We start from the raw sequence: 21,336 nt of genomic DNA on the forward strand, positions 1-21,336 counted from the left end.
GCACGATGTGCCCGTCTCCATAGTCTGACCAGAAGACCGCCTCGTTTCCCTCTTTTACGAAGTCGTTTTTTTCGGTCGCCGGCTGGGATCCATTCCATTGTCCTGGTTGAAAGGCAGAACACAGGATCCGCTTCGCGAAAGTCATAATCTTGGTCGTACTGATGGTGAGTTGACGCTGATCTTATATTCAGTAGTTCTTCTTGACTGTATGTAATGAAACCTAAGATGACCTTGGGTACTAATGTAAGAAATAACATGTAAAAAAAAAAACTGCATAGTTTCCTAGGAACGCGAAGCGAGGCGGCCATCTCTGTCGGCGCTGGAAGTCACACTCCACAAAGGAAGTCCTGCAGGCTCTACTTTTATCTTATCTTGATTATTGTCCAGTCATATGACCAGGTGCTGCAAAGAACATTAAGCTGCAGCTGGTTAGGTAAGCTGCAGTTGGTCCAGAACAGAGTGTCACGTCTTGCTCTTCATTGTAATCAGAGGGATAATATTAATACTAGTTGAGAAAAGACTGACTGCTCCACTTCTTGTTTTTGTTGGCAACATTAATGTGTTGGAAATTCCAAGTTGTTTGTATAGTCAACTAACACACAGCACTGACACAAACAATTACAAGACTTGCTGTTAGGGGTCTTATCACAATCCCCAGGTTTAGAACAAATTCAAGAAAATGCACAGTATTATACAGGGCCACGAGTGCACAGAATTTCCTTCTATCTTACACAGCGCAAGTGAACAGCAAACCTGTTTTTAAAAAACAACTAAAGCAACACCTCGTGGCACAACGCCTCTCCCCGATGTGACCTACTTTTTGTGTGTTTGTTTTCAAATCAAATCAAATTTATTTATATAGCCCTTCTTACATCAGCTGATATCTCAAAAGGCTGTACAGAAACCCAGCCTAAAACCCCCAAACAGCAAGCAATGCACGTGTAGAAGCGAGGTGGCTAGGAACAACTCCCTAGAAAGGCCAAAACCTAGGAAGAAACCTAGAGAGGAACCAGGCTTTGAGGGGTGGCCAGTCCTCTTCTGGCTGTGCCGGGTGGAGATTATAACAGAACATGGCCAAGATGTTCAAATGTTCATAAATGACCAGCATGGTCAAATAATAATAATCACAGTAGTTGTTGAGTGTGCAGCAGTAAATGTCAGTTGGCTTTTCATAGCCGATCATTAAGAGTATCTCTACCGCTCCTGCTGTCTCTAGAGAGTTGAAAACAGCAGGTCTGGGAAAGGTAGCACGTCCGGTGAACAGGTCAGGGTTCAATAGCTGCAGGCAGAACATTTGCAACTGGAGCAGCAGCACGGCCAGGTGGACTGGGGACAGCAAGGAGTCATCATGCCAGGTAGTCCTGAGGCATGGTCCTTGGGCTCTGGTCCTCTGAGAGAGAGAAAGAAAGAGAGAATTAGAGAGAGCATACTTAAGTTCACACAGGACACCGGATAAGACAGGAGAAGTACTCCAGATATAACAGACTGACTCTAGCCCCCCGACACATAATCTACTGCAGCATAAATACTGGAGGCTGAGACAGGAGGGGTCAGGAGACACTGTGGCCCCATCCGATGATACCCCCGGACAGGGCTAAATAGGCAGGATAAAACCCCACCCACTTTGCCAAAGCACAGCCCCCACACCACTGGAGGGATATCTTGACATATTGACATGTACAGTATGTGTAACTGATAGATGCACACACACTACATGTTAATGTTTTTAGTTGTATGTAAATTCTAAGGTATTTTCTCTGTAATGTCTTTTTCGTTATACGTTGGACCCCAGTAAGAATAGCTGTTGCCATTGGTGTCGGCTAATGGGGATCCTAATAAATCGTAATAAATATTTTTCTCACTCTCTCGCTCTCTCTCTCTCATTTTCTCAGTGTTTCTCCTTCCCTCTCTCTCTCGCTCTTTCTCTCTTTTTCTCAGTGTTTCTCCTTCCCTCTCTCTCTCGCTCTTTCTCTCTTTTTCTCAGTGTTTCTCCTTCTCTCTCTCTCGCTCTCTCTCTCTCTTTTTCTCAGTGTTTCTCCTCCTCTCTCTCTTTCTGTTTCCCTGTTTCTCTTTCTCCCCTCTTCCTTTCTCCCTCTTCCCCCCGATGTTCCTTTTAATGGCGTAGAAGTCCCTCTCCCCCCTATCTGTTTCTCTCCCTCCTCTCTCTCTCCTCCTCCATAGGGTCTATAGGGTCCATATGGTCCACATTATCTTCGCCATCACCACACCACTACAATCATCACCACACCACTACTATCATCACCACTACACGACTATCATCACCACACCACTACAATCATCACCACTACACTACAATCAACACCACTACACTACTATCATCACCACTACACTACTATCATCACCACACCACTACTATCAACACCACTACACTACTATCATCACCACACCACTACTATCATCACCACTACACTACTATCATCACCACACCACTACTAACACAGCCCGTACCACTACTAACACAGCCCACACCACTACTAACACAGCCCACACTACTACGAACACAGCCCACACTACTACTAACACAGCCCACACCACTACTAACACTGCCCACACCACTACTAACACAGCCCACACTACTACTAACACAGCCCACACTACTACTAACACAGCCCACACTACTACTAACACAGCCCACACCACGACTAACACAGCCCACACCACTACTAACACAGCCCACACCACTACTAACACAGCCCCCACTACTACTAACACAGCCCCCACTACTACTAACACAGCCCACACTACTACTAACACAGCCCACACCACTACTAACACAGCCCACACCACTACTAACACAGCCTGCACCAGTGCAATAGATTTTGCGTCATCTGTGGATCTGTTGTGGATGTATGCAAATTGGAGTTGGTTCTAGTGTTTCATGGATAACTGTGTTGATGTGAGCCGTGACCAGCCTTTCAAAGCAATTCATGACTACAGATGTGAGTGCTACGGGTACATTTTAGACAGGCTACCTTGGTGTACTTTGGCACAGGGACTATGGTGGTCTGCTTGAAACATGTTGGTATTACAGGTTGAAAATGTCAGTGAAGACACTTGCCAGTTGGTCAACGCACCAGGAGTACACGTCCTGGTAATCCGTCTGGCCGAGCAGGCAAACGTTTGACAGTTCTACCGGTGCGTCTGAGTTTTTAAGCAGCACCTTACAGTATATAATGTGGTGTCTCTCTGTCTGTGTCCTGTCCTCCAGGCCTGTATAAGATGCACTGGAACCCGGAGCATGCCCAGTCCCTCAGTCAGTCCCTCAGCCAGTCCCTCAGCCAGTGGCCTGAGCAGCACCTGGATGTGTCTTCCACCACCTCCTCACCGGCCTACAAGTCTGAGCTTTACGCCGCTGGCCACGCCCACAGCCGAGGTGGCTACGCCTGGGCCAATGATGACATCTCAGCCCTCACCGCCTCCAACCTGCTGAAGAGCTATGCAGAGAAGTACTGTGATGTTCTAGACTCGCCATACGACCGTCCACCGGGGCCCGCTGTAGGGGCCTACCCAGAGCCAGGGGCTTTCGGGGGCCTTATTGGCCTCAAGACTGAGCTGGAACCCTGGCCCCTGAGCCACAGTGCAGAGGGGCCCTACCCCGGGTCCCTGGATGGTCTGTCGGGCCCGAAGGACGAGGCCACATCAGCAGGGCCCCCAGGGGCCAGCAATATGTCGGGGGTCAAAAGTAACCTCTCAGAGTCTTGTTATAGTGGTAGCAGCTCCTCCTCTGGCTCTCACTCAGGTGACTACAACCGCCCCAGCTACAACGGTACCTACGTCTCGCCTGGCTACTGCCCCCAGCCCCCTTCAGCACACCCCCCTGCCTCCCTCCAACACCCCCTCCAGCCCACACCCACCCTGTTGCCCAGCTACTCCCTCTCCACCTCGGTCTACAACTACCCTCCGAGCAGCTACCCCCACCAGCCCAGCCTGGGCCCCACCTACAGCCACCCCTCTGCAGGGTACTTACTCCCGGGGCTGGCCGCCCCCACTCCCCTCCCGTCTCGGCCCACTGTGGTCGGGGGTAGCTACGGCTACCAGGAATCCGGAGGTGGGCTGAAGAGGAAGGCGTTTGAAATGTCATTAGACGAGGAGGAGGATGGCTCTAGATACAGTAAGTATACAGGCTACGACCCAGTGAAGCCTGGAGGAGGGGACTCTCTCTCTCCCTACAGAGTGGGAGATAAAGAAAACAGTGGCTTCACCACGGGCAGCACAGATCCCCAGGCCTTCAAGCCCAGTAAGCCCTCTTCCCAGCCCCTCGTGTCTCCTCCGTACAGGGTGGCTTTAGCAGGGGACTACAGCCCACCAGCAGGGATGACTGGGGAGAACGTAGGAGGAGGAGGAGGGTCAGAGAACCAGGGCTTCACCCAGCAGCAGCACCACTCCTCCCTGGTCCACAACAATAAACTCCGCTCCCTGCATGGCCAGGGCCAGCCTGGGTCTGGACCAGGGGAGTCGGGCAGCCCAAACCCCAGGCTTCTAGATCTAGTCAACGGGGAGTTGCTGGACTGCAGCCCGGCCTTGCTATGGGGGGAGCTGGCTGGGCTGACCCACGTCAAGGCTGCCCTGGAGGAGGAGCTGTTGTGGCCCTGTCTTCGGCCCAGCCCCGCTGTCCGCCCCCCAGCCACCATTCTGTTATTCGGACCCAGAGGAGGCGGGAAGACCACCCTAGCTCGCTCCATGGCCTCCCAGCTTGGGGCCTCCTTCTATAGGCTCAGTGGGGCCATGTTAGCCTCTAAAGGCAAGGCTGAGGCTGAGGGGATCCTGGGGGCCACACTGCAGGTGGCGGGGTTGAGGCAGCACTCCGTGGTGCTGCTCAGTGAGGTGGAGGCTATGGAGAAGGATGAGGGGTTGAGGCAGGTGTTGCTATCTGCCCTGGAGAAGGCCCAGATGGAGTTAGGGTTGGCGGGAGGAGCCCCTGGGCTGGTGATCATGGTGTGTGCCACCGGTAGGCCAGATCTGCTCCAGGATGCTGTGCATCGGAGCTTCGCCAAGCGCTACCACGTGGGCCTGCCTGATGCTTTTTACAGAAAGCCGAGTTGAGCGCAACGTGCATCTCGAGTTAGTTAGGATTCCATCCAAAGATCTGGGTTATTCGTGATCCAAGACATAAATCAGCAATGTGTTGTCAAGGTGACATGGTCCAAGGAAATGGATAATCAGGGTCCTGTTCATGAGGCACCAAACAAAATAAAACATACAGAAACAGGGAAGGAACAAGCTGGATTTGTCCATTAAGAAATATGTATTTTCGATTTCCATTGCAAAACAGACTGAATAGGGCCAGGACTTCCTAGACTCGTCCAACATAGAACACACATTTTTGTTTTCCATCGCAAAACTTTTTAAAACGTTTGCCCTAATGAACAGGACCCAGGGTTGATTTGGGAGAACCCCCTGTTGACTGACTGCTACTCTCAGGACTCCCCTGTGGTGTTTTAGATGTCATTACCTTATTCATTACCAGTGGTGTTTTAGATGTCATTACCTTATTCATTACCCGTCCTCCCCTGTGGTGTTTTAGATGTCATTACCTTATTCATTACCAGTGGTGTTTTAGATGTCATTACCTTATTCATTACAGTCCTCTCCTGTGGTGTTTTAGATGTCATTACCTTATTCATTACCAGTCCTCTCCTGTGATGTTTTAGATGTCATTACCTTACTCATTACCAGTCCTCTCCTGTGGTGTTTTAGATGTCATTACCTTATTCATTACCAGTGGTGTTTTAGATGTCATTACCTTATTCATTACCAGTGGTGTTTTAGATGTCATTACCTTATTCATTACCCGTCATCCCCTGTGGTGTTTTAGATGTCATTACCTTATTCATTACCAGTGGTGTTTTAGATGTCATTATCTTATTCATTATAGTCCTCTCCTGTGGTGTTTTAGATGTCATTACCTTATTCATTACAGTCCTCTCCTGTGGTGTTTTAGATGTCATTACCTTATTCATTACCAGTCCTCTCCTGTGGTGTTTTAGATGTCATTACCTTATTCATTACCAGTCCTCTCCTGTGGTGTTTTAGATGTCATTACCTTATTCATTACCAGTGGTGTTTTAGATGTCATTACCTTATTCATTACCAGTCCTCTCCTGTGGTGTTTTAGATGTCATTACCTTATTCATTACCAGTCCTCTCCTGTGGTGTTTTAGATGTCATTACCTTATTCATTACCAGTCCTCTCCTGTGGTGTTTTATATGTCATTACCTTATTCATTACCAGTCCTCTCCTTATTCTTATTCATACAGTCCTCTCCTGTGGTGTTTTAGATGTCATTACCTTATTCATTACCAGTCCTCTCCTGTGGTGTTTTAGATGTCATTACCTTATTCATTACAGTCCTCTCCTGTGGTGTTTTATATGTCATTACCTTATTCATTACAGTCCTCTCCTGTGGTGTTTTAGATGTCATTACCTTATTCATTACCAGTCCTCTCCTGTGGTGTTTTAGATGTCATTACCTTATTTATCACCTTATTTAGCATCGTTATTGGTCATTTGGGTGTGAAAAGAGCTTAGGATCTATTTGAATAACTTTTCTTTTTTTTAAACCCAAAAATATCAATAGTAGCTCATTGTCTCTTATCATTATGTGTTATTGACTTAAAACATAGCTTCTCACCAAAATCGTGACATGACCAAAAATCAAACTTAAAAAAAACATTGAAATGGAACGTATTGGTCATGATACTGGGCTGTATTTGATTATAGACTGGGTGGTTCGAGCCCTGAATATTGATTGGCTGAAAGCCTTGAGACTGTATACCACGGGTATGACAAACATTTAATTTTACTGTTCTAATTACGTTTGTAATCAGTTTATAATAGCAATAAGGCACCTTGGGGGTTTGTGGGATAGCCGTGGTATATTTGCCTAATACCACACCTCCTCGGGCCTTATTGCTTAAACATACAACGCTATAATTCAAAGACATAAGCATAATGTCCACACATGTTTTTGAATGTTGATTTATCACACATTCCTCGTTCACCAGTTCCTGAGAATGTTGCTTTAATACAGTGTATAACACACACAGGCACTGTAAGGCAAGATGGCGGCTCCTTGGATGTTGCTTTAATACAGTGTATAACACACACAGGGGCTCCTTGGATGTTGCTTTAATACAGTGTATAACACACACAGGCACTGCAAGGCAAGATGGCGGCTCCTTGGATGTTGCTTTAATACAGTGTATCACACAGGCACTGCAAGGCAAGATTCCTTGGATGTTGCTTTAATACAGTGTATAACACACACAGGCACTGCAAGGCAAGATGGCGGCTCCTTGGATGTTGCTTTAATACAGTGTATAACACACACAGGCACTGCAAGGCAAGATGGCGGCTCCTTGGATGTTGCTTTAATACAGTGTATAACACACACAGGCACTGTAAGGCAAGATGGCGGCTCCTTGGATGTTGCTTTAATACAGTGAATAACGCACACAGGCACTGCAAGGCAAGATGGTGGCTCCTTGGATGTTGCTTTAATACAAAATATAACACACGCAGGCACAGTAAGGCAAGATGGCGGCTCCTTGGATGTTGCTTTAATACAAAATATAACACACGCAGGCACTGTAAGGCAAGATGGCGGCTCCTTGGATGTTGCTTTAATACAAAATATAACACACACAGGCACTGTAAGGCAAGATGGCGGCTCCTTGGATGTTGCTTTAATACAAAATATAACACACGCAGGCACAGTAAGGCAAGATGGCGGAAGCCTTGTTTGAAATGCTCAGGAAAAATGAATTTACCTCAGAAATTTGAAATAAAGAATGTATGTAATCTTCAGGTCTTGGTGGAGAGAGTAGAGGAGGAAAGAAAGAGGAGGAGAGAAAGAAGGGGAGAGAAAGAGGGGGAGGAAAAAGAGAAGAGCCCTAACAGAGTCCTGTTGCATACACACTGCAGCTGTCTGTGCATGTACCTTTGGGGAGAAACTTGAAAATGCTACAGAGAGTAACATTGAATGTAATTCAGGTATTTCACAGGATATTTGACGCCATAAAATCAATGGTTTTATTATTATATATGAATATAAATACATGTTTTTAAATTTGAATGTCTATTTTTTTTTGGGGGCGGCTGGTTGTGTTTATGAAGTGTTATGTTGAACACAGAAAATATTAGATTTTTGTTGGACAAACTGTTTACAAATGAATGTTATATACATATTTTATTGTAATAGATGCAAATCTTCATTGAAATATATAAAGAAAAGGTGTACATTTAATTTACACTTATATTTCAAACCTGGACACAGACAAGATATAACAGAAGAAAATAGAAAATGCACTTGAAGATGTTGTCTAATAATAGTAAAACCTATTCACAGTGTTGTGTCTCTACCACTCTGTTTAACAACAGTCCGGAAACACGAGGTCATTCAGTTCAGTTCGGTACTGACGTGATGTCATGAATATTGGTCTGTTACCATAGTTATGTAGACTGGAGGCGCGCTGGAGGATGCTGTAATGTTCTTATCCCCCCCCCCTCCCAATGCAATTTCATTATGGTAGTATCACCCCCCTTATTTTTGGCTCTGATTGGATATATCACCACTCTGGCCTCCCAGTGTCCTCAGTACATCTTGTGTCTTCAGTCATGCCATACAGCCGGGTCAAACACACTGACCCCAAGGTTCAGGCACATATTGATCCCTTTGTCTCAAATGGCGCCCTATTCCCTTTATAGTACACAACTTTTGACCAGGGCCTTGGTCAAACGTAATGCACTATATAGGGAATAGGGTGCCATGGGCCACATGGTAGGTCTAATAAACTAAAAATACATCTTTAAACCAAGCAGGAGAACTCAGCCTTAGGAGGGTACTGAGAGATGGGTTAAATATGTAATCATTTATATGCAACTACATTAAGATACATAATTGATAATAATCATTACACGCTGTTATAATTAGCTTTCAGATAGAGGTGTTGCATATCAGGCAGGGCCTGAGGCTTGAGGCCAACTGTCGTAGTTTAAAACAGAGGTAATGAGAGTTTAGTTCATGAATAGCAGCCTATATCTATACTATAATTAGTCGATGTGATTCGTTAAACATCTTTCAGCCATTTCACCCCAAAACGTCCATGTTTGTCTAACATGTAGATTTAGAAGAACATACTTATTTAGTTAATTTTTCTGTCAGTTGTTTAGTTGTTTTTACTTAATGGATTACCTCGCTAAACATACATGCTTGATGGTATCAGTCCGAGTTAATTAACAGGAACGGCTCAGATCGTTAGAAGGTATTGATGATTGGGTGAGGTAGCCCTTTTAAAGTGCAATGAGCTCACAATGTCTGACGGATTTCTTGGAAAAAGACTTGGTGATAAACTGATTATCACAGAATAGTCACCCAATATGACTAAATAGTCATAGGATAGTCACTAAATAGTCTCAGATTGAACCGAAATACTGAGAGAGAAGACCCTGTCCTGGATTGATCTGGGATAACGCTATATAATGCCAAAGTTTCAAATGAGATTCTTTCAAATGGAGAAAATGTTTCACCAATGCAGCAGCATGTTAGGATCATATCACAGAAGTCCATCACATCTACAATACACCTGTTTGTCATCAGTGTTTTGTCTTTATGAAGCCAATGAGGGGAAAAAAAGAATATGAAAACAGTTTGTCCAACAAAAAAGCTTTTTGTTGGCTGTTATCTATTACTTATGTTATGTATTTACTACAGTGACTTTGTTTTTGGTTCTTGTACATTTTCTGTCACCATTTCTACCTCATTTTGCAACATATTGTACATGAAGTATTGATTTCATGTCTGTTTTTTTTTATGTCTGTTTTCAAACTGATAACAATGTTTTTGAACTGTAATAATGGTCTCCTTCAGAAAAGACGATGTTAAGAGAAGATTATCACACGCTATTAAACAGAAATGTGTCAATATTGAATTGTGGCATTGTCAGTCATTTTTGAATACATGTATTTTCAGGACGTTACCACACTTTCTTTAGACGGTTATAAAAGAAGAAGAGGATACAGGCCAGTGGGAGAAACAGTGGGAAGGGTGGATGGAGGAATTGAACTCGGTCGGTAGCTTCATACATGTGCCGGATGATTTATCCCTCAACCATGGCCTTGCATGACATGTGTTTTGGATCAGGTGTTCCCATTTCTCATTTCAATTGGATTGTTAAAGTGTTCCAATTCCAGAAAAAATGCTGGAATGACAACATTCCTCCTTCTTTACCTCACTCTACATCCATATCCTGGGCTACATCTATATCCTGGGCTACATCCATATCCTGGGCTACATCCATATCCTGGGCTACATCCATATCCTGGGCTACATCTATATCCTGGGCTACATCCATATCCTGGGCTACATCTATATCCTGGGCTACATCTATATCCTGGGCTACATCCATATCCTGGGCTACATCCATATCCTGGGCTACATCCATATCCTGGGCTACATCTATATCCTGGGCTACATCCATATCCTGGGCTACATCTATATCCTGGCCTACATCTATATCCTGGGCTACATCCATATCCTGGGCTACATCCATATCCTGGCCTACATCTATATCCTGGGCTACATCCATATCCTGGGCTACATCTATATCCTGGGCTGACCCCAATGTTAAGGTCAGTGAAGTCACTCCAATTGATGAAAATATAATTTAATGATTCAAAACACTAATTACATTTTCACACATCAGTAACATGGATTTGTAGTTAGGCAGTAGATCTACAAATCAAATCAAGCTTTATTAGTCACAAGGGGTGAATACAACAAGTGCACACTTTACCGTGAAATGCTTACTTACAAGCCCTTAACCAACAGTGCAGTTCAAGAAGAAGAAAATATTTACCAAGTAGACTAAAATAAAAAGTAATAATAAAAAGTAACAATAATGAGGCTATATACAGGGGGTACCGGTACTGAGTCAATGTGTGGGGGTACAGGTTAGTTGAGGTAATTCTACATGTAGGTAGGGGTGATGTAAAGGTTTTCCTCCTCTTCTGACGAGGAGTATAAAGGATCGGCATATGCGTGGTAAGTGTTCATGTTATATTTATTGGAACAGAAACACTAAACAAAATAACAAAAAGAGTGAAACATAAATGAAACAGTCCTGTAAGGTGCAGCAACAAAAAACAGGAAACAACTACCCACAACCCATAGTGGGAAAACAGGCTGCCTAAGTATGGTTCTCAATCAGAGACAACGATAAACAGCTGCCTCTGATTGGGAACCATACCAGGCCATAGAACAACACATAGAATGCCCACCCCAACTCACGCCCTGACCAAACTAAAATAGAGACATAAAAAGGGAACTAAGGTCAGGACCTGACAGGTGAAGTGACGATGCATAGATAATAAACTGCGAGTAGCAGCAGTGTACAAAAAGGGCGGGGGTCAATGCAAATTGTCCGGTGATGATTTTATTAATTGTTCAGTAGTCTTAAGCTGTTGAGGAGCCTTTTGGTCCAATACTTGGCGCTCCGATACCGCTTGCTGTGCGGTAGCAGAGAAACAGTCTATAACTTGGGTGACTGGAGTCTCTGACAATTTTATGGGCTTTCCTCTGACACCGCCTATTGTACAGGTCCTGGATGGCAGGAAGCTTGGCCCCAGTGATGTACTGGGCCATTCAGACTACCCTCTGTAGATCCTTACAGTCAGATGCCGAGCAATTGCCATACCAGGCGGTGATGCAACCGGTCAGGGTGCTCTCGATGGTGCAGCTGTAAAACCTTTTGAGGATCTGGGGACTCATGCCAAATCTTTTCAGTCTCCTGAAGGGGAAAGTGTTTTGTCGTGCCCTCTTCACGACTGTCTTGGTAAGTTTGGACTATGATTGTTCGTTGGTGATGTGGACACCAAGGAACTTGAAACTCTTAACCCGCTCCACTACAGGCCTGTCGATGTTAATTGTGGCCTGTTCAGCCCGCCTTTTCCTGTCGTCCACGATCAGCCAATTTGTCTTGCTCACATTGAGGGAGAGGTTGTTGTCCTGGCACCACACTGCCAGTTCTCTGTCCTCCTCCCTATAAGCCGTCTCATTGTTGTTAGTGATTAGGCTGTTGTGTCGTCAGCAAATTTAATGATGGTGTTGGAGTCGTGTTTGGCCACGCAGTTGTGGGTGAACAAGGAATAAAAGAGGGGACTAAGTACACACCCCTGAGCCCAGTGTTAAGGATCAGCGTGGCAGACGTGTTGTTGCCTACTCTTACCACCTGGGGGTGGCCCATCAGGAAGTCCAGGATCCAGTTGCAGAGGGAGGTGTTTAGTCCCAGTTGTAGTCAATGAACAGCATTCTCACATAGGTGTTCCTTTTGTCCAGGTGAGACAGGGCAGTGTGGAGTGTGATAGAGATTGCGTGATCAGTGGAACTGTTGGGGCAGTATGCGAATTGGAGGGGGTCTAGGGTGTCCGGGAGGATGCTGTTGATGTACGCCATGACCAGCCTTTCAAAGCACTTCATGGCTACCGACGTGAGTGCCACAGGGCCGTAATCATTTAGGCAGGTTACCTTCGCTTCCTTGGGCACAGGGACTATGGTGGTCTCCTTGAAACATGTAGGTATTACAGACTCGGTCAGGGAGACATTGAAAATGTCAGTGAAGACACTTGACAGTTGGTCCGCGCATGCTTTGAGTACACGTCCTGGTAATCCATCTGGCCCAGCGGCTTTGTGAATGTTGACCTATTTAAAGATTTTGTTCACATCAGCTACCGAGAGCGTTATCACACAGTCATCCAGAACAGCTGGTGCTCTTGTGCATGGTCAGTGTTGTTTTCCTCAAAGTGAGCATAAAAGGCATTTAGCTTGGGTTTCCCTTTGTAATACGTAATAGTTTTCAGACCCTGCCACATCCGACGAGCGTCAGAGCCAGTGTAGTAGGATTCAATCTTAATCCTGTATTGACGCTTTGCTTGTTTGATGGTTCTGACCACTTCTGTATTGAGCGAGTCACTGGTACTCCCTGCTTTAGTTTTTGCAGGAATCAGAGGATAGAATTATGGTCAGATATATTGTCTTGGCCAGTTTTTTGATTGGTTCTTGTGTTTTGAGAATATGTTCATCCTCTCAGTGCTCTTGGGGTTCAGAAAGACAGTAAAGAAAAAAATAGAAAACTGCTTTCACACCAAGCTACATGAACAGTGATGCAAGCTGAAGATGGAACAACTATCCAGCAACTAACTGTCAATAGAAGATTGTCCACTGTTTTCCCAAGAGTTGCTGGATAATTTTTACATCCTTAGCTCAAAGATCCAGCTGCAGCATCAGCAGCAGCAGTTGCAGACCCAGAGACAGCTGCAACAGCAGCAGCAGTAGCAGACCCAGAGACAGCTGCAACAGCAGCAGCAGTAGCAGACCCAGAGACAGCTGCAACAGCAGCAGCAGTTGCAGACCCAGAGACAGTTGCAGCATCAGCAGCAGCAGTAGCAGACCCAGAGACAGTTGCAACGTCAGCAGCCGTAGCAGACCCAGAGACAGCTGCAAGAGCAGCAGCAGTAGCAGACCCAGAGACAGTTGCAGCATCAGCAGCTGTAGCAGACCCAGAGACAGTTGCAGCATCAGCAGCAGTAGCAGAACCAGAGACAGCTGCAACAGCAGCAGCAGTAGCAGACCCAGAGACAGTTGCAGCATCAGCAGCTGTAGCAGACCCAGAGACAGTTGCAGCATCAGCAGCCGTAGCAGACCCAGAGACAGTTGCAGCAACAGCAGCAGCAGTAGCAGACCCAGAGACAGTTGCAGCATCAGCAGCTGTAGCAGACCCAGAGACAGTTGCAGCATCAGCAGCAGTAGCAGAACCAGAGACAGTTGCAGCATCAGTAGCAGCAGTAGCAGACCCAGAGATCATTGCAGCATCAGCAGCAGTTGCAGACCCAGAGACAGTTGCAGCATCAGCAGCAGCAGTAGCAGACCCAGAGACAGTTGCAACGTCAGCAGCCGTAGCAGACCCAGAGACAGCTGCAAGAGCAGCAGCAGTAGCAGACCCAGAGACAGTTGCAGCATCAGCAGCAGTAGCAGAACCAGAGACAGTTGCAACGTCAGCAGCAGCAGTAGCAGACCCAGAGACAGTTGCAGCATCAGCAGCTGTAGCAGACCCAGAGACAGTTGCAGCATCAGCAGCAGCTATAGCAGACCCAGAGACAGTTGCAGCATCAGCAGCAGTAGCAGACCCAGAGACAGTTGCAGTATCAGCAGCAGCAGTAGCAGACCCAGAGACAGTTGCAACATCAGCATCAGCAGCAGTAGCAGATCCAGAGACAGTTGCAACATCAGCAGCAGTAGCAGACCCAGAGACAGTTGCAGTATCAGCAGCAGCAGTAGCAGACCCAGAGACAGTTGCAACATCAGCATCAGAAGCAGTAGCAGACCCAGAGACAGCTGCAACAGCAGCAGCAGTAGCAGACCCAGAGACAGCTGCAACAGCAGCAGCAGTTGCAGACCCAGAGACAGTTGCAGCATCAGCAGCAGCAGTAGCAGCCACAGAGACAGTTGCAACATCAGCAGCAGTAGCAGAAGCAGAGACAGCTGCAACATCAGCAGCTGTAGCAGACCCAGAGACAGTTGCAACATCAGCAGCAGTAGCAGAACCAGAGACAGTTGCAACATCAGCAGCTGTAGCAGACCCAGAGACAGTTGCAGCATCAGCAGCAGCAGTAGCAGACCCAGAGACAGTTGCAGCATCAGCAGCAGCCGTAGCAGACCCAGAGACAGCTGCATCAGCAGCAGCAGTAGCAGACCCAGAGACAGTTGCAGCATCAGCAGCAGCTGTAGCAGACCCAGAGACAGTTGCAACATCAGCAGCAGTAGCAGAACCAGAGAGAGTTGCAACAGCAGCAGCTGTAGCAGACCCAGAGACAGTTGCAGCATCAGCAGCAGCAGTAGCAGACCCAGAGACAGTTGCAACGTCAGCAGCCGTAGCAGACCCAGAGACAGCTGCAACAGCAGCAGCAGTAGCAGACCCAGAGACAGTTGCAGCATCAGCAGCAGCTGTAGCAGACCCAGAGACAGTTGCAACATCAGCAGCAGTAGCAGAACCAGAGACAGTTGCAACATCAGCAGCTGTAGCAGACCCAGAGACAGTTGCAACATCAGCAGCAGCAGTAGCAGACCCAGAGACAGTTGCAGCATCAGCAGCTGTAGCATAACCAGAGACAGTTGCAACATCAGCAGCTGTAGCAGACCCAGAGACAGTTGCAACATCAGCAGCAGCAGTAGCAGACCCAGAGACAGTTGCAGCATCAGCAGCTGTAGCAGAACCAGAGACAGTTGCAACATCAGCAGCTGTAGCAGACCCAGAGACAGTTGCAACATCAGCAGCTGTAGCAGACCCAGAGACAGTTGCAACATCAGCAGCAGCAGTAGCAGACCCAGAGACAGTTGCAGCATCAGCAGCTGTAGCAGAACCAGAGACAGTTGCAACATCAGCAGCTGTAGCAGACCCAGAGACAGTTGCAGCATCAGCAGCAGCAGTAGCAGACCCAGAGACAGTTGCAACGTCAGCAGCTGTAGCAGACCCAGAGACAGTTGCAACATCAGCAGCAGCAGTAGCAGACCCAGAGACAGTTGCAGCATCAGCAGCTGTAGCAGAACCAGAGACAGTTGCAACATCAGCAGCTGTAGCAGACCCAGAGACAGTTGCAGCATCAGCAGCAGCAGTAGCAGACCGAGAAACAGTTGCAGCATCAGCAGCAGCAGTAGCAGACCCAGAGACAGTTGCAGCATCAGCAGCAGCTGTAGCAGACCCAGAGACAGTTGCAGCATCAGCAGCAGCAGTAGCAGACCCAGAGACAGTTGCAGCATCAGCAGCTGTAGCAGACCCAGAGACAGTTGCAGCATCAGCAGCAGCAGTAGCAGACCCAGAGACAGTTGCAGCATCAGCAGCAGCAGTAGCAGACCCAGAGACAGTTGCAGCATCAGCAGCAGCAGTAGCAGACCCAGAGACAGTTGCAACATCAGCAGCTGTAGCAGACCCAGAGACAGTTGCAGCATCAGCAGCTGTAGCAGACCCAGAGACAGCTGCAACATCAGCAGCTGTAGCAGACCCAGAGACAGTTGCAGCATCAGCAGCTGTAGCCGACCCAGAGACAGCTGCAACATCAGCAGCTGTAGCAGACCCAGAGACAGTTGCAGCATCAGCAGCTGTAGCAGACCCAGAGACAGTTGCAGCATCAACAGCTGTAGGAGAACCAGAGACAGTTGCAACATCAGCAGCAGTAGCAGAACCAGAGACAGTTGCAGCATCAGTAGCAGCAGTAGCAGAACCAGAGACAGTTGCAATGTCAGCAGCAGCAGTAGCAGACCCAGAGACAGTTGCAGCATCAGCAGCTGTAGCAGACCCAGAGACAGTTGCAGCATCAGCAGCAGCTGTAGCAGACCCAGAGACAGTTGCAGCATCAGTAGCAGCAGTAGCAGACCCAGAGAAAGTTGCAGCATCAGCAGCAGTAGCAGAACCAGAGACAGTTACAACGTCAGCAGCAGCAGTAGCAGACCCAGAGACAGTTGCAGCATCAGCAGCAGTAGCAGACCCAGAGACAGTTGCAGCATCAGCAGCTGTAGCAGACCCAGAGACAGTTACAACGTCAGCAGCAGCAGTAGCAGACCCAGAGACAGTTGCAGCATCAGCAGCAGCAGTAGCAGACCCAGAGACAGTTGCAGCATCAGCAGCTGTAGCAGACCCAGAGACAGTTGCAGCATCAGCAGCAGCTGTAGCAGACCCAGAGACAGTTGCAGTATCAGCAGCAGCAGCAGCAGTAGCAGACCCAGAGACAGTTGCAACATCAGCATCAGCAGCAGTAGCAGATCCAGAGACAGTTGCAACATCAGCAGCAGTAGCAGACCCAGAGACAGTTGCAGTATCAGCAGCAGCAGTAGCAGACCCAGAGAAGTTTGCAACATCAGCATCAGAAGCAGTAGCAGACCCAGAGACAGCTGCAACAGCAGCAGCAGTAGCAGACCCAGAGACAGCTGCAACAGCAGCAGCAGTTGCAGACCCAGAGACAGTTGCAGCATCAGCAGCAGCAGTAAACAGACCCAGAGACAGTTGCAACATCAGCAGCAGTAGCAGAACCAGAGACAGCTGCAACATCAGCAGCTGTAGCAGAACCACAGACAGTTGCAACATCAGCAGCAGTAGCAGACCCAGAGACAGCTGCAACAGCAGCAGCAGTAGCAGACCCAGAGACAGTTGCAGCATCAGCAGCAGCTGTAGCAGACCCAGAGACAGTTGCAACATCAGCAGCATTAGCAGAACCAGAGACAGTTGCAACATCAGCAGCTGTAGCAGACCCAGAGACAGTTGCAGCATCAGCAGCAGCAGTAGCAGACCCAGAGACAGTTGCAAAATCAGCAGCAGTAGCAGAACCAGAGACAGTTGCAACATCAGCAGCTGTAGCAGACCCAGAGACAGTTGCAGCATCAGCAGTAGCAGACCCAGAGACAGTTGCAACATCAGCAGCCGTAGCAGACCCAGAGACAGCTGCAACAGCAGCAGCAGTAGCAGACCCAGAGACAGTTGCAGCATCAGCAGCTGTAGCAGACCCAGAGACAGTTGCAGCATCAACAGCTGTAGGAGAACCAGAGACAGTTGCAACATCAGCAGCAGTAGCAGAACCAGAGACAGTTGCAGCATCAGCAGCTGTAGCAGACCCAGAGACAGTTGCAGCATCAGCAGCAGCTGTAGCAGACCCAGAGACAGTTGCAGCATCAGTAGCAGCAGTAGCAGACCCAGAGACAGTTGCAGCATCAACAGCTGTAGGAGAACCAGAGACAGTTGCAACATCAGCAGCAGTAGCAGAACCAGAGACAGTTGCAGCATCAGCAGCTGTAGCAGACCCAGAGACAGTTGCAGCATCAGCAGCAGCAGTAGCAGACCCAGAGACAGTTGCAGCATCAGCAGCTGTAGCAGACCCAGAGACAGTTACAGCATCAGCAGCAGCTGTAGCAGACCCAGAGACAGTTGCAGTATCAGCAGCAGCAGCAGCAGTAGCAGACCCAGAGACAGTTGCAACATCAGCATCAGCAGCAGTAGCAGATCCAGAGACAGTTGCAACATCAGCAGCAGTAGCAGACCCAGAGACAGTTGCAGTATCAGCAGCAGCAGTAGCAGACCCAGAGACAGTTGCAACATCAGCATCAGAAGCAGTAGCAGACCCAGAGACAGCTGCAACAGCAGCAGCAGTAGCAGACCCAGAGACAGCTGCAACAGCAGCAGCAGGTGCAGACCCAGAGACAGTTGCAGCATCAGCAGCAGCAGTAAACAGACCCAGAGACAGTTGCAACATCAGCAGCAGTAGCAGAACCAGAGACAGCTGCAACATCAGCAGCTGTAGCAGAACCAGAGACAGTTGCAACATCAGCAGCAGTAGCAGACCCAGAGACAGTTGCATCATCAGCAGAAGCTGTAGCAGACCCAGAGACAGTTGCAACATCAGCAGCATTAGCAGAACCAGAGACAGTTGCAACATCAGCAGCTGTAGCAGACCCAGAGACAGTTGCAGCATCAGCAGCAGCAGTAGCAGACCCAGAGACAGTTGCAGCATCAGCAGTAGCAGACCCAGAGACAGTTGCAACGTCAGCAGCCGTAGCAGACCCAGAGACAGCTGCAACAGCAGCAGCAGTAGCAGACCCAGAGACAGTTGCAGCATCAGCAGCTGTAGCAGACCCAGAGACAGTTGCAGCATCAACAGCTGTAGGAGAACCAGAGACAGTTGCAACATCAGCAGCAGTAGCAGAACCAGAGACAGTTGCAGCATCAGCAGCTGTAGCAGACCCAGAGACAGTTGCAGCATCAGCAGCAGCTGTAGCAGACCCAGAGACAGTTGCAGCATCAGTAGCAGCAGTAGCAGACCCAGAGAAAGTTGCAGCATCAGCAGCAGTAGCAGACCCAGAGACAGTTGCAGCATCAACAGCTGTAGGAGAACCAGAGACAGTTGCAACATCAGCAGCAGTAGCAGAACCAGAGACAGTTGCAGCATCAGCAGCAGCAGTAGCAGAACCAGAGACAGTTGCAATGTCAGCAGCAGCAGTAGCAGACCCAGAGACAGTTGCAGCATCAGCAGCTGTAGCAGACCCAGAGACAGTTGCAGCATCAGCAGCAGCTGTAGCAGACCCAGAGACAGTTGCAGCATCAGTAGCAGCAGTAGAAGACCCAGAGAAAGTTGCAGCATCAGCAGCAGTAGCAGAACCAGAGACAGTTACAACGTCAGCAGCAGCAGTAGCAGACCCAGAGACAGTTGCAGCATCAGCAGCAGTAGCAGACCCAGAGACAGTTGCAGCATCAGCAGCTGTAGCAGACCCAGAGACAGTTACAACGTCAGCAGCAGCAGTAGCAGACCCAGAGACAGTTGCAGCATCAGCAGCAGCAGTAGCAGACCCAGAGACAGTTGCAGCATCAGCAGCTGTAGCAGACCCAGAGACAGTTGCAGCATCAGCAGCAGCTGTAGCAGACCCAGAGACAGTTGCAGTATCAGCAGCAGCAGCAGCAGTAGCAGACCCAGAGACAGTTGCAACATCAGCAGCAGTAGCAGACCCAGAGACAGTTGCAGTATCAGCAGCAGCAGTAGCAGACCCAGAGACAGTTGCAACATCAGCATCAGAAGCAGTAGCAGACCCAGAGACAGCTGCAACAGCAGCAGCAGTAGCAGACCCAGAGACAGCTGCAACAGCAGCAGCAGTTGCAGACCCAGAGACAGTTGCAGCATCAGCAGCAGCAGTAAACAGACCCAGAGACAGTTGCAACATCAGCAGCAGTAGCAGAACCAGAGACAGCTGCAACATCAGCAGCTGTAGCAGACCCAGAGACAGTTGCAGCATCAGCAGCATTAGCAGAACCAGAGACAGTTGCAACATCAGCAGCTGTAGCAGACCCAGAGACAGTTGCAGCATCAGCAGCAGCAGTAGCAGACCCAGAGACAGTTGCAAAATCAGCAGCAGTGGCAGAACCAGAGACAGTTGCAACATCAGCAGCTGTAGCAGACCCAGAGACAGTTGCAGCATCAGCAGTAGCAGACCCAGAGACAGTTGCAACGTCAGCAGCCGTAGCAGACCCAGAGACAGCTGCAACAGCAGCAGCAGTAGCAGACCCAGAGACAGTTGCAGCATCAGCAGCTGTAGCAGACCCAGAGACAGTTGCAGCATCAACAGCTGTAGGAGAACCAGAGACAGTTGCAACATCAGCAGCAGTAGCAGAACCAGAGACAGTTGCAGCATCAGCAGCTGTAGCAGACCCAGAGACAGTTGCAGCATCAGCAGCAGCTGTAGCAGACCCAGAGACAGTTGCAGCATCAGTAGCAGCAGTAGCAGACCCAGAGACAGTTGCAGCATCAACAGCTGTAGGAGAACCAGAGACAGTTGCAACATCAGCAACAGTAGCAGAACCAGAGACAGTTGCAGCATCAGCAGCTGTAGCAGACCCAGAGACAGTTGCAGCATCAGCAGCAGCAGTAGCAGACCCAGAGACAGTTGCAGCATCAGCAGCTGTAGCAGACCCAGAGACAGACAGTTGCAGCATCAGCAGCAGCTGTAGCAGACCCAGAGACAGTTGCAGTATCAGCAGCAGCAGCAGCAGTAGCAGACCCAGAGACAGTTGCAACATCAGCATCAGCAGCAGTAGCAGATCCAGAGACAGTTGCAACATCAGCAGCAGTAGCAGACCCAGAGACAGTTGCAGTATCAGCAGCAGCAGTAGCAGACCCAGAGACAGTTGCAACATCAGCATCAGAAGCAGTAGCAGACCCAGAGACAGCTGCAACAGCAGCAGCAGTAGCAGACCCAGAGACAGCTGCAACAGCAGCAGCAGTTGCAGACCCAGAGACAGTTGCAGCATCAGCAGCAGCAGTAAACAGACCCAGAGACAGTTGCAACATCAGCAGCAGTAGCAGAACCAGAGACAGCTGCAACATCAGCAGCTGTAGCAGAACCAGAGACAGTTGCAACATCAGCAGCAGTAGCAGACCCAGAGACAGTTGCAGCATCAGCAGCAGCTGTAGCAGACCCAGAGACAGTTGCAACATCAGCAGCATTAGCAGAACCAGAGACAGTTGCAACATCAGCAGCTGTAGCAGACCCAGAGACAGTTGCAGCATCAGCAGCAGCAGTAGCAGACCCAGAGACAGTTGCAAAATCAGCAGCAGTAGCAGAACCAGAGACAGTTGCAACATCAGCAGCTGTAGCAGACCCAGAGACAGTTGCAGCATCAGCAGTAGCAGACCCAGAGACAGTTGCAACGTCAGCAGCCGTAGCAGACCCAGAGACAGCTGCAACAGCAGCAGCAGTAGCAGACCCAGAGACAGTTGCAGCATCAGCA

The 21,336-nt window shown here is 48.6% G+C and overlaps 1 protein-coding gene across 1 annotated transcript; it reads left to right on the forward strand.

Annotated features, from left to right (window-relative positions):
* The first annotated feature begins 2,899 nt into the window (after positions 1-2,899).
* LOC135536769 (fidgetin-like protein 2) lies at positions 2,900-5,316 on the forward strand. The gene is made up of 2 exons (XM_064963009.1): positions 2,900-2,960; positions 3,230-5,316. Exons 1-2 carry the CDS (start codon positions 2,900-2,902, stop codon positions 5,062-5,064), a joined length of 1,896 nt encoding a protein of 631 aa, XP_064819081.1. The 3' UTR covers positions 5,065-5,316.
* Positions 5,317-21,336: the final 16,020 nt, after the last annotated feature.

Source organism: Oncorhynchus masou, unplaced genomic scaffold (assembly GCF_036934945.1).
Source record: "Oncorhynchus masou masou isolate Uvic2021 unplaced genomic scaffold, UVic_Omas_1.1 unplaced_scaffold_661, whole genome shotgun sequence".
NCBI classification, from domain to species: domain Eukaryota; kingdom Metazoa; phylum Chordata; class Actinopteri; order Salmoniformes; family Salmonidae; genus Oncorhynchus; species Oncorhynchus masou.

Excerpts from the sequence above, each read along its gene's own strand:
- LOC135536769 (XM_064963009.1), top strand. The coding sequence starts at position 2,900 with ATGGATAACTGTGTTGATGTGAGCCGTGACCAGCCTTTCAAAGCAATT. Across the intron at positions 2,961-3,229 it reads AGCAATTCATGACTACAGAT|GCCTGTATAAGATGCACTGG; the intron begins GTGAGTGCTACG and ends CCTGTCCTCCAG.